The 13,494-nt window shown below is 41.2% G+C and overlaps 1 protein-coding gene across 3 annotated transcripts in view; it reads right to left on the minus strand.

The window, feature by feature from the left end:
- The window catches only part of KIDINS220 (kinase D interacting substrate 220), a 2,951,961-nt gene that overhangs the window by 1,942,242 nt on the left and 996,225 nt on the right, over positions 1-13,494 (minus strand). For all 3 annotated transcript variants that reach the window (XM_044073258.1, XM_044073248.1, XM_044073241.1), the window contains exon 5: positions 10,245-10,343. In XM_044073258.1, the coding sequence (XP_043929193.1) occupies positions 10,245-10,343 (99 nt within the window). The remainder of the gene's footprint in view (positions 1-10,244; positions 10,344-13,494) is intronic.

Below are 13,494 nucleotides of genomic sequence, written 5' to 3' on the forward strand. Positions count from 1 at the left end.
AAGTACTTCTCAGTGAAACTCCCAAGCCCAAAGAAAGTGGTTCTCTCATGCCTGGAACAGACACTGAACAGAGCCAGGGGATGTGGCTAACTCCCAGATCCATGATGGCTGTAGGGACTACAACAGAGTCTCCTGGGAAGCCAGTCGCAGCTACTACAGAGTCATCCACCAGAGCTGAGGCACTGACTGAGCCCATAATGCCAGGAAGGGCTCTCCAGTAGCTTTCCTTTTCTTTGGTGCAACAGCAGAAGGAACTGAAGGACCAGTAAGCATTTCAATGCTCCTGCCAAGAGACAGACCCATTCACCAGCAAGTGCAGCTGGAAGGACTCACTGGATGGTAAGGTTCAATAAATCTCTAAAGCAAATGCAAAAACAGTACAGTTCTCTCTGGGGAAAAAAAAAAAAAAACAAAACAAGAAAACCTTATACCCAGGCAAGACAGCTTGAAGATGCCATTTGAACAGTAAATTGTCTGGGGGTGTGCACAAGGATTAATACACTTACACCCCCCCAAAAAAATGAACACAAATGGTATAACCTGGTGAACTTTTTTTGAGATGGTTACCAAAGCACTGGATGGAGGTAAGACTATTGACACAGCTTAGGTTCATAGGTGTTTAGAAGGCTAATAACCACAAGGGCCTTTTAAGCCTAGCCATGCATCCCAAATCTTTGACAAGTTCTAGTACCCTTTATAAGTGTAAGCAGGGGTTTGGGATGTGAAACACTTACAAGCAGTGTTCAAGGAGATGAACCGATTACAGGCTGCCTATGCCCATTAGAGAGACAGATGCCAAACAAGGGATAAATTTCCTGTTCCCCATCCAACTGTCCAAGTTACACTTGAATTGGGTTAGGGAGTCACTCTACTTTACATGGATGGGGAGCCTGTTGCAGAGAAGGGGTAGTCTCTGGGATACATACCTCTCTCTCCAGCATGTCCTATTTATATCACAGACAAGGTTTAAAGTCTTTAGAACAGGTAATTCTGATGCTGTTTGTATTGCATATAGGCAGGAGGTCCAGAGTGGAGTTAGACAATGCCTTGTATGCCAGGCACTGATCTCCCCACAACAGCATGTAGGAGACAGAAAACAGGGATAGGGCCCTGAGGTGGTCTGCACAAGACGTTACTTATGCCCTGTATTTTTCTACTGAGGAATCTCTTTGGACGATCCAATTGCTGGATATGCCTGGTTAGGTACATACCAAAAGGGGCATTATACTCAATGACAGGTCTGATGAATGCCGAATACAGTGGAATAATGACTTCCTTGGGTCTACATGCCATGCCTTTGTTTATGTGTTGCACAACATAGAATGCTTTCCTCACTACCATAGATATGTGATGGTCAAAGGCTAAATTACTGTATGTGTGTGTTCCCACGTCCCCGACTACTAGGTCAACTGACTACTAGGTCAACTGTTAGTGGTATGTTGTCAATATGATGGTTACCAGGGGTAGATGACTTCTCGAAAGACACTATTATGCATTTCTTGGCATTTAGTTTTAGTCCATGGCTCTAATATCAGTTGTCTGTATAAGTCAGTCCTTCCTGGAGAACATTTGTGTAGGTGGGTGATTCAATGACAGCTCCTCATTTTCAATCATCAGCAAATCTGTAGTCAGTCGGAGGCCATTGACATTGGTCTTGATTTCAGAGAAGTAAATGCCAAAAAGGAGTGGTCCCAGGACCAGTCCCTGAGGGACTCCCTTGTGAGTGGCCTCTTTGTAGAGGTGGACTCCCCAGCTCTAACTTCCTGGGTCCTGTCTGTGAGCCAGCTGGCTCTCCACTGGCTGACATAAGGGTTTGTACCTAACCTCTTAAGTGTGAAAACAATGCCCAAGTGGAGTACTGTTTTAAATGCCTTGGTCATGTCAAGGTAGGCAGTGTGAACCATTTTTTCCTCATCCATTGCTTTGATGACCTTCTCAAAGAAGTCCACCAAGCTGAGTAGGCATGACCTGCTCTTGATGAAACCAAATTGGGTTGGGTCCAGTGTCTGGAGGTGTGTCATTACTGATCATTTCTATGATAATTCTTTCCATGGCTTTACATAAGAGACTAGTGAGACTTAACGGTCTGTAGTTACCAGGGTCTGTAGATGACCCACCTTTGTGCAGAGGGATGACTGCTGCTGTTCTCCATTCATTAGGCAGGAAGCCTGTTTGAAGGCTATAGTTAAATAGCAATTCTAGAGGGCCTAATAAATTGTGTTTCATGCTATTTACAAGGCATCTTATGATATGGTCTGGGCCCAATGACTCGATGTTCTTCACCTTAGAGAGAACTTTAAGGACCTGTTCCCTAGGGATAACAGGGGAAGTTACATTTGATGGCATTTCCTGAGGGAAGGTTGAAGGGGAGAGAAGGGTAAAGTTGCAGCTGAATTTGTTGGCCAGTAGGTTTGCTACACGCTCTGGATCAGGTCTATCTTCAGCTATTGAATGGGCTAATCATCGAATGGCTGATCATCAAACAATAAGCATCGAACGTTCGCTCAGTGAACTTTCATTTCATTGACAGGGCAAGTAACTACTTGTCCAACACTTCCCTGTCTCACAAATGGAAGTGTTTCAAACTCACCAAGGTGGGGGACATCACCTCCTTACTAAATATACCAACTCCAAGACCACACTACACTGGAGAAAAGGGGTTTGAAACACTTCCATGTGTGAGATGGGGAAGTGTTGGACAAGTAGTTAATTACTCTGCCAAAGAAATGTATGTTCGCTGAGTGAACTTTCGATGTTTATTGTTCAATGTTTAGCCATTCGATGGCAGAACACAGACCCTTCTGGATCACTATTGGTAGATCCATTTACAATGAGCTATGCATACAATTGTGTACTGCCTTTGAGGATGCAGACATAACTAAAGAATGCCTTGTGGTTGTCCTTGGCCTTGGAGGCCAAATTTACCCCAAATTTGACTTTGGTAGACTTTATTTGTCCTCAGAGTTATTTGCTTAGTTTAATGAGTGCTTTTATTCTGCTGGGTGCTGCACCTCCTAATTTTTGCCTTAATTTTTTTCCCTTCTATTTCACAGCTTACTGACAGTAGTGACTTCACCAAGGTGGCTTGCTTTTTTGAGTTAGTTCTGTACTTCTTCCTTGTGGGTACAGCTGGAGCTAAGCAGCTAATAACATAATTGTACATGGTTTCTGTGAACAGTTCTGCATAGGCAGCAGTATTCTCAGGGTTTATGGGGGTTGAAATTTTGCCAGGATATAAATTAATAGTAGGATGTTAGCCTTAGAGTAGTCCCTGAATACTCCAGGGTTAGCTGGGATTCCATGTTTTATTTTTACTTCAAATGAGACCATTTGGTGGTCTGACTTTACCAGTGAAAACATTACACTAGGGGTTGTGAAGCACTCTCTCATATTAGTGAGGACCAGACCCAGTACGGTTGCACCCCTGGTTGGCATACTGACAGTCTGGTCCAGGGAATTCCTGTTTACAAAATCCAGAAATTGCCGTGCCTTTATGTTTGGTGACATAAAGAATTCCCAATTAATAGTGGGGCACAAAGTAGCCCATGAATATGGTATTAGGTTGGATGGCGAGTGCTACCAATAAGTTTAAATACATGGTATGGGTTTCCTGGGTCATAGAAGGGGGGGATAACCTAGCCAAGGATTATGATACAATACCCCAACTCAGGCATTATAGACAAGCTCACTAATTTAGGTATAAAGCCTTTTTATCAACTGCCGGATAGCCAAATGGTTCACTGATAGGAGGTCAAAATAGATGAGGCTACCTCCACCAACAGGCCAGTCACTAGTGGAGTCCCCCAGGGCTACATACTTGGCCTGCTCCTTTTTGGAATCTATTTCTCTGAAATGGAAGCAAATGCTGAAGGTTTATGGTTGGCTAAAATTGCAGATGACTACAAGCTGGGGGTTATCATCAACTCCCCTGCAGACACTAGCATTCTTCAAGAAGATCCATCTCTGACTACTAAATGATGAGCCATGGTCTTACACTCAAAGCTAAGAAATGCATAATGGTACCCTTTGTGTAATCAACCATCCCAGCTAATTACCATGTTGATAACAAGTCCCTAACAGTCAACCCAGTGGTCAGGGATCTGGGTACTCACATAGACAGTAGCCTTACCTTCGACCACCATGGGGCCACAGTGGTGAGGAAATCCTTTTAAGTTGTGCAACATACAAGTCAGGGCATGGCATCCAATTCCAAAGAGACCATTATCCCACTATACTCCATCCTTATTAGACCAATCACAGAGTACAATGCTCCCTTTGGTATGTACCTGACCAGGCATACAAAGGAACTACAGCTACCTCAGAGGTTCCTTACAAAAAGAACACAAAGTGCAACAAACCTGCCTTCTGTCAAGCACCTTGAAGCCCTTTCCCTCTACTCAGTCTCCTATAGATTGCAGAAGGGTGATCAATGCCTGGTTTACAATGCATCCACAGATCCCACACTTATGAATCTCCTACATATTTGTAGAGTACCAGAAATACAAGGTCTAGAGAACTAAATGTTGTTTCTGACTTAAAACGAAACATGCTAGGGACACAGGTATGTGCCCTAGAGATTGCCCCTCCTATGGAACAAGTTTACCGTCCATGTGAAGCTGAGTTTACCTATTACCCAGTTTAAGTGCAACTTAGCCCAGTTGATGAAGAACAGGAAATTTACACTGGGCCTGGCACCCATGTCCATTATGGACTAGCCTGGCTTTCAATGTCCTATTCAGATACAAGACATCATTATTCTTTCAGAAAAACTTGGCTAGACTTAGAAAGGCTCCCCGTTAGACTAGTAACAATCTATGAATCTATAAAAACAGCGCACTTTTAGCACAAATCTGTGCCCTAAATCTAATAAAACATCAGGCAAATTCTATTCAACACAGTAACCTTTAATAACATGATTGAGCACTTTCATCTATTCAGAATATGGACTTCTTCAGAATGAATAAATGCAGCATGACATACTGCCTTATATAGTTAACAGTCACATGACGTGTTATGTAAATACAACAACTTAATATTCATGCACTTATATTTCAACATACAGATTAGAGAGATAATGAATAACACCTGGAGGTTGGTCAGCATTTAAAGTCATTCGAAAAATAACTACCTCCTCAGTAACAGATTAGCCTAAACTCCACCTCTGGGGTTACATTACCCTTTTCTAGTATGAAAAAGCCAAACTTATTAAAAATCAGGTCATATCTCTGCATGTCTATCTAAGGCATTGTTCTTATCCTGTTTTCTAATAGCATAAAAATGTTGATAAATCCTTACTTTGAGACCTTTTTCAGTTTTTCATATATACAATGCAGAAAAGGATAAACAGATTGCTACATATGCCACTTACTTGCTGGTGCAAGTGTAGCAGCCTTAGCAAGACAATATCATAGGTTTATCTCCTATAGACATAAAAGTGCCTGTATTAATACATCTACATTGACTGCATGCTCCACACTTCAACATGCCAAGTACATGAAGGGTTCTTTTTTTCCAGCTGTGGTTGTCTGACTCAAACAGCCATTTGAAATTACAACCTGATTTAAACACAATCTGTGGACCTAAGCCAAGTCTGTTATCTACGGCCCCACTAAGTGTTACAATATGCTAATGCTGTCTAATAAACTGACAACAGCAACTCTACACCAGCCACCCTACCACTGACAAGCTAGCACAATATTAAAGCTGCCTACCTGAAGTACATACACACTATAACAACCTCATCAGATAACGTAGTGTCTATTTTTTAAACGAAGCTACAGAATGCAATGTTATAACCTTTAAGAATTTGTTTAATTCTTACGAGGTATGGATGTCACCTGACCATCCTAGCAGTTTTAGGTGATCAAAGGAGAAAATAAGGATTTACCATGATGAGACTAACAAAAGGAAATGGATTTTGAGATCCAACTGGAGACCGGGTTGCTCAACTTGAATTTCTGAGAGGAAATAAAAAGATCTGTCTTCCTCATGTATTTAGCCTTATCCAAACAGAATCTTAGCTGACTGTGTGCATCCAAAGAGTGCAAGATTCTTTCACCTTCGTTCTGAGGCTTTTGAAAGAAAGTGGGAAAAGTAATAGCCTGATTGCGAGACAACTCATTAACCACTTTGGGCATGAAGGAATGGCTGACCCTAAGAGACAGATTACCCTTACAGGAAATAAGGAAAGGAGGTGACGCTCAGAAACCCTTCTAGAAGAGGAAAGAAGTACCCACAAAATGGTTTTCCAAGTACAGAACTTCAGGGGAGCCAAGGACACTAGTTCTGAGTAAGCATATCCAAGACAAAACTAAGATCCCAAGGAAAGGGAGTAGCCCACATAGGTGGATTCAAGTGAAGGACACCTTTCAGATACTGCCTGACTTCAATTCTAAAAAGCAAAGGACTAACAGGCTTACATTAAAAATGGTAGACAAGTGTACATTGATAGAAGAATAGGCTAGACTAGCTTTAAGAAGCTCACCCAAGTAGGATAAAACAGTTGGAATCCCTGTTTGTTTGGAATTCGCATTCTTTTTATGACACCAGATATAAAATATTTTCCATTTGGTGATATCAGAGCTACTAGTGGTACGTTTTCCTGTCTCATGAATAACCTAGAGCATGGCCTCAGAAAACTGGGAACTGACAAGGATTACAATTCTATTATCCAAAATGTCAGGTTGAGAGCCTGCAAGTTGGGATAAAGCATAGAGTCCTTTTTCTGTGTGAATAAGTCCACTTTGAAGGGTAGCTGTGACGAAGACCCCTGGGCCAGATAATGAAGGAGGAGCCAGTGCTGCCTGGGCGAAAGGGAGTCACTAGCATGACATCTGGTATGTCCTTTGGATATTCAACAGAATGTCTGAAATTAAGGGAAGTGGAGGGAAGGCATAAAGGAACTTCCCTTTCCAATAAAAAGACATAGTAAGACATAGTATCCATCTTCTAGGCTTGGGGATAACAGATCTTGGAGCAAAACAGCCTGAGTTATCTGTTCTGAGTGCAGATAAAAAGGTCTATTGGAGAAATATTCCATATATGGACTACTTCCAGGAAGACCTCCCTGTTCAGTATTTATTTGTGAGGGTCTTCCATGAACCTGCTTACAGAATCAAAGAATCCACAAGAATATTGTCCTCCGATGGAATGTAAACCATTTGTAAGGACAGATTTGCTTTTATAGAATGGCCTGCACAATTGGTAGGGCTTAGTCCCCCTCCTGCTTTTTGATAATACCACAAGGCTGTTATGTATGAAAATCCTGAAGGTTACTGGATTCCACATGTGAGAGAAGACTTGCTGTGCATGAATGAAGGTCCTTATCTTTTTTCCACTGATGTGCTTCCTCCTTTTGTTTGAAGGTCTACTGACCTTGGAAATGTGAGGATATGCATCTTTCAAATCCAAAGAAACCAGAAAAGTCTAGAGCAAACTGAGTGAAAGAAGAGTTTGGAAAGAGGGCATTTTGAAGGAAGGCACCTTCAGAAAGGTACTGAGGTGTGATGAGTCTAAAATGGGTTCCTAAGCTGCTAGTTTTGCTGGGGACCAGGAAAAGTCCAGAATAAAAGCCTTTTCCTAGACTTTGAGGGGGTACAGGTTCTATGGTACCTTGCTCAAGGAAACTTTACAAAGGAGGAGGGAGGAGATATACCTGGTTGGAAGGAAGGTGAAGAAAGCCCCTGAATGATGACTTTTCCTTCCAAGCTATCTTGTAACTCTAATGAATGATGGATAGGACCCACTTGTCTGAAGTACTGAATTCCCAAGTTGAAGGGGATGAGGTTAACCTTTTTGACAAAGGCAGGATTGGGCCACAGAGAAAATGGGAGAGCAGACAGCAAGCCTGGCTTGTCGGGAAAAGGTTTTCCAGACTTGGAGTCTCTGGTAGGCTTGCTTGAAATTTTTCTTGGCAGTGTCCTGCCCTTCTGTACAGATTTTTAATCTGTACAAGGAAAGTAAGGGGGCTTAGCCAGGTAATTCCTCCGATTCCTAGGGACTGAAGTGAGAAAAAAAACCTGTTTAAAATCTTGCATGACTTTACCTTTCTCTTGTAAACACTTGAAAAGTCCGGCTGAAGATGGTCCAAAAAGATCCCTGTGCAGAGAGGTATCTAAAAGCTTGGGTTATATTAATATCTTCTGGGAGAGGCTGTGAACAAACCAAGCAAATCTCTTGTTGAACAAGTAGCAGCTGCCATGAAATAAGCCTCTACTGCATCATGCCTACATTTTATAGTTTGCATTGCTACTGGAGTAGCCTGTCCAAGCATAGAAATAGCTTGCTGCTTAGTTTCAGACACTTCTATGCTAGCCACACTCTTACCTCAATTCCCCCAAGATTGACAAGTTATTTAGACATTTGGGTCTGATAATTCTTCAAGGATCTGAATGCCAGAGTGGCAGAAGCGTAAACTTTTTTACTATATCTGTCCTTGGCTTTGCCATCTCAGTCTGAAGGCAATCATGAGAAGCAGGCAAAGGTTTAAGTAATTTGTCAGTGGAAACAAAACAGAAGCATCAGTCAAAGGATTTTTGTCGAGAAATTTAAGGTACTCTGGCACTTTATAAAACCTATCAGGCTTCTTATGGGCTTGGAGGCTAGGAATTAGAAGAGAGACAGAAGTGGATGCAAATGTATCCATGAAGGCCTCCAAGACTAAAGAGGCAGGGATAGGTGTAGAGCTTTTACTTTCAAAATAAGCTATAGAACCCTCTTCTCTAAATCAGAAACTTGTCAAGATTCCCAATCAACATGCTGCATAAATTTTTAAAACAGCTTCCTTAAATGAAATTTCCACAACAGGATAATCAGGGGCTAATGTACCCTCATCATCAGAAGCAATCTAGCCCGTAGACTGGATTTGAAATGATTAAGCTGAAGAATGTCCATCTGAATCAGATTCCTCCTCAGAAAACAATGACGCATGGTGTCTCCTCTAAGAAAGGATGGGGCGAGATGGAGAAGAAAGGAAGGAGATTCCAAAGATAAAAATGGCCTTGAACAGTCCCTGTGAAATTTCCAGCCACTCCTTTTCTCGAGATGTCCAAGTAGAACAAATTGTTTATGTTTTCCATTTCTTTTTCTTAGGGGTGACATCTACCTTCACAAAACTCTGTGGTTCAGAGAACTGGTGGACTTCAATCAAACATCCAGGCACCTCTTCTCTGACTAGGATTTGAAGTATGCCCTCCGCTTCTTCTAAAATGATTACCCTTGTTTTCACCTTCAAAACCATATCAGTATTAACAATGTCATTGCTTGTGTGTGAGTCAGACACTATATTGCCCTCTGGCAGGGTTGTGGTAACAGGCACATGGGAAATAATCGGATATACCATGGCTTCCTGCAACACCTCAAAAGGTAGTCTAAATCCGACTGGGCAGCCATGCTTCAGATGCCTAGGCCTTTTGAATTTATTTTCTGGATCAAGTAGGACATCTGAGGCAGAAGGTTCCACCATTCTGGATTGGGTGAGGCACTTAATGTGTTGGATTTCTCAATAAGTACATAATGAAGAAAGTACAGTCTGTAGGGTTTTTCAAACAAATGATTGGCAAATCTGATAGTTTTATACTCGTGTTCAGCCCCAAGACCAAATAAGCACTGGAAGTGAAGGTCCTTATAAGGAATCTGCCTATCTCTGTTATACTTCACTCTCTTTGCTGACATCTAACAAGACCTTAATAAAATGATACAAATAAAAAGAAGGTTCCCCAATCGGGCAATAATCTGCATAAGTGAAGGCAGAGGTAACAGATAATAAACATGTGAAAAACAGACTGAGAGGTGCAAGTCCTGCATTCAGACTGGCAACAGGTTGGTCTGAGGATCTTAAACTCATATGTCAACTTATGTACCCTTGCACCCATGAGCTTAGGTTATATGCAGAACAAATGAATGTATGGAAGGATTTGGCTTTGGTATGCCAACCAGATGTCAGGTTACTTCTGCGAGATAACCAATCAGTAAGGGAATACTGCAATGGTGATCTAAGGAAAGGCATGGGCATGTTTGAATGTTGATGGCTAACTCACAATGAGCCTAAAACTGCATGTTGCGTCTGTCACAAAATGCATTCTCAAGTACCCTTTAAGTATCATAAAAAGGCCACTGCTGTTACTGAAACAGTGAGCACAAAAGAGTTCTAAAATAACTACAATACTATTTAACAAGAATGGCATGAAGAAATACAGATTACAAAGGCAGTTAAGAAAATACATGCTGATGTGTTTACTACTTACCAAACCTGTAATATTGGGGTTAGCTGCTTTTTCAAGGAGCAATGTTGCTACCTCTGTTCGTCCTTTGTATGCTGCCCACATAAGTGCAGTCCATCCTCCCTGAAAAAGATAGGTAGAAACACAAAAATAAAAAATGTAAAACAAACTGTAGTGTAAAGTGCACTTGTATCACCACACTGCTTCTATTGCTTAAACTCCAAGTTTTGTGGAGGATCTAAATGACAAAAACACAGTACATAAACAGCTGCAATAAAAACAGAGGTTTATGTTTTTTCACTTTCCAAAAACAGTACACACACACACAAAAGAAAAAAAAAACCAGCAGCACAAAAATGTATGTAAACTGCAATTTTGAAAATTACAAATATTAGGTCATTTAAAATAACAGCACTAGAAATTTGTTGCAATATACAGAGCAAACACCTGGATACTTAATTCTGAAAGTTAGTAACATATTCTAAAGAGGACGACAGAGGGGTTTATGCTATTTCAGCAAGAAGCAGTACTGGGAGGGTCCTCATCCACTTCCAGTCGTAATATACATATTTTTATGTTATTTTTGTCCCACCTCAATATTATTGATATCAAGTTCCCAGTTTCCAATAGTCCAATTATTCCTTCTGCTTCCCAGCATCCAAAGACACAGAGTTCAGAAAGTACAGTTGTGTAAGCAAACTTACCAAAACAGGAGATGTTCCAACAGATCCCTGTTGCAGTAGCCCAAATGGGTCCTACACCCTGTGACTGGCTAGCTTACAAAACTAAAGGGCGACTTCCACGCACTCCAATTGTCAGGAGTTTGAGTAGGGTTCCATATAAAGACACCTGGACTGCAAAAAGCTTCAGAGCATTTTTTTTGCCAGGAATGGAGGCAACAGCCAAACAGAACAAAGCTAGGAAACAAACAAACCTAATAGTAAACTATGTACAAAAGGGTACAACATCTGTAACCTTGAAACAGAAATGAAGAAAAGAAAAAAAAAAACAAATAAAGAAGCTGGCTAGAGGGAGGGGACACTATCTATTAGAACATTTATGGTTATGATAAGTTTACTTAACACAACTGTACTACATTCAATGCACAGATCACTGTTGCAGTAGCCTAAGCTATATGGGTAAATTACCATAGCTTAGAAATATAACAAAAGGGAGCAGGCCAACAAATGAATACTCCAGGAGACCTTGGAGAACGGTCTGAGCAAAGCCTGTTCTGGAACTGGAAAAGGAATCCAGTTTAGATTGCCCTGTAAAAATGTGTACAAAGGACAAAGTTGCTGTCTCTAGAATACTTCTAGATTTTACCAATTTCCAGAAAGCCATCAAAGAAGCCAAAGCTTTTTGTGGAACAGGCCCTGACCCTCCTTGGAAGTGAGTTACATACTATGGTGAGTGTAATAAAAATCAATACCATGTGACAACCACCTGTAAAGGGTCAGCTTTGACAATTGTCCTTTCCTCTTACTCTAGTAGGACAGTGACAGCTGATAATCTTTCTGAAAGATTGAGTTTCATCTAGGTAATATCTGAACTGTTGTGGGTATCCAGACTATAAAGAATCTTTTCTTATTTTTTCTTTATTTTGGGTTCAAGAAAGAAGGCAAAGAGATTACTAGTCTGGCTTAAAGTAATCTCTGAGACCACATTAGGCATTGAAGGATTTAGCTGTCTAAAAAACTTATTCTTATTAAAAGCAAGGTAGCATTGACTCATCATAAGTGCTTGTAACTCAGATACTCTCACAGCAGATGACACAGCAATAAGCAAAACAGTCTTCCATGATAACAGTACACATTACAAGAATAAAGTTTAGATCCAAAATGAGGAATGACCTACTTTCCTATGTGGATGGATATGCAATACCACTTTCTAAAGCAGTTTTAACTTGCACATGGTTAGAAAGGGGGGCAGATCAAAGGACACGCAAGCCAAAATAGCCAACAAATGCACCTTGATAGAGGAATAAGAAAGGCCAGAGGACAGTAACGCTCACAAATAATTAAGGACGAGAGGCAGTTGGTCCTGAAGAGGGTCCTGTTTCTTGGACTAGCACCAAATAGAAAATCTTTTCCACTTGCACTTATGATTTCCTAGTAGTATTTTTCTTTTTGCCTCCTTTATTACCTGCTGCAGGCCCCAGAAAAAAGGTGCCTAACAGGTTAATAAAATTCTATCATTAAAAGGCAGTTACCTGGAGATTTTTCAGGTCAGACTGTACCAAAACAAACCCAGTCTTGTGTGAGCAAATCCAGTCTGTGGGGAAACTTGTGGTAATTGCCCTTGGCAAGACTGAAAAGGGTGAAAACCTGTTGCCTAGGCCAAAACGGAGTCACCACCACTATCTTTGGGGAGTCTTTCTGGATCTTTAGAAGATACAGTTGTGTACAACCTTACCATAACAGTAGGTGTCCCTCTCTTCACTGTTGCATTACCAAATGGATTCCATGCCAAGTGTAGCTCAATGTCCACCCAGTATACCAAAGCCTTAGGATTTTATATTGTATGTCACACGTATAATCCCCGCTCAAGGTGTAGGATATAAAGGGGACATACATGCCTCAAAAATGAATAGCCACAGCAGGAACAACTGAAGAACATGTGCACCCAGGAGAAAAGGAAATGAGCAGAACAGAAGGGGAAGGAGGGAGGGAGTGAACACTGCAACAGTGAAGAGGAGGACATCTACTAGTACAGTAAGACTTGACACAACTGTACTACATCCTTTCATATAACTGATGCAGTACGCCTTACCAAAGGGAGAGTGAAAAAGCTCAAGAGGAAACTTGGAAGGAAGAAGACCTAGAACAGCCCTCAAGAAAACATGCAGGACAGCTCTAGCAAAGCCAGTCATTGCTCTGGACACAACATCTAACTTGTAATGCTTAGTAAAGGTATGTACAGTGGTTCAAGTAGCAGCCTCAAGGATGGAATTGGCATCCAATCCTTTGAAAAAAGCACCAGAGGAAGCCAAAGCCCTGGTAGAATAAGGCTTTACAGAGGCAACAAGGCTTTTCCCATGGAGTAACAAAAAGAAATGGACTAACAAATCCAGAAAGAAACTGTTTGCATAGAAACAGCCTAATGTGGAGACCTGGGGATGAAATGAAACAAAAAATTGCTCAGACTTGTAGATGGCCTTATTCTTAACAAATAACATCTGAGCTGCCTATGCAAATCCAAGGTGTGAGAAACCTTCTCACTGGCAGACTGCAGAGGAGGAAAAAGGAGAGAAAATTAATAGACTGATTGACAG

This window comes from Protopterus annectens, chromosome 1.part1 (assembly GCF_019279795.1).
Source record: "Protopterus annectens isolate FY-2018-M chromosome 1.part1, PAN1.0, whole genome shotgun sequence".
Taxonomy (NCBI): Eukaryota; Metazoa; Chordata; order Ceratodontiformes; family Protopteridae; genus Protopterus; species Protopterus annectens.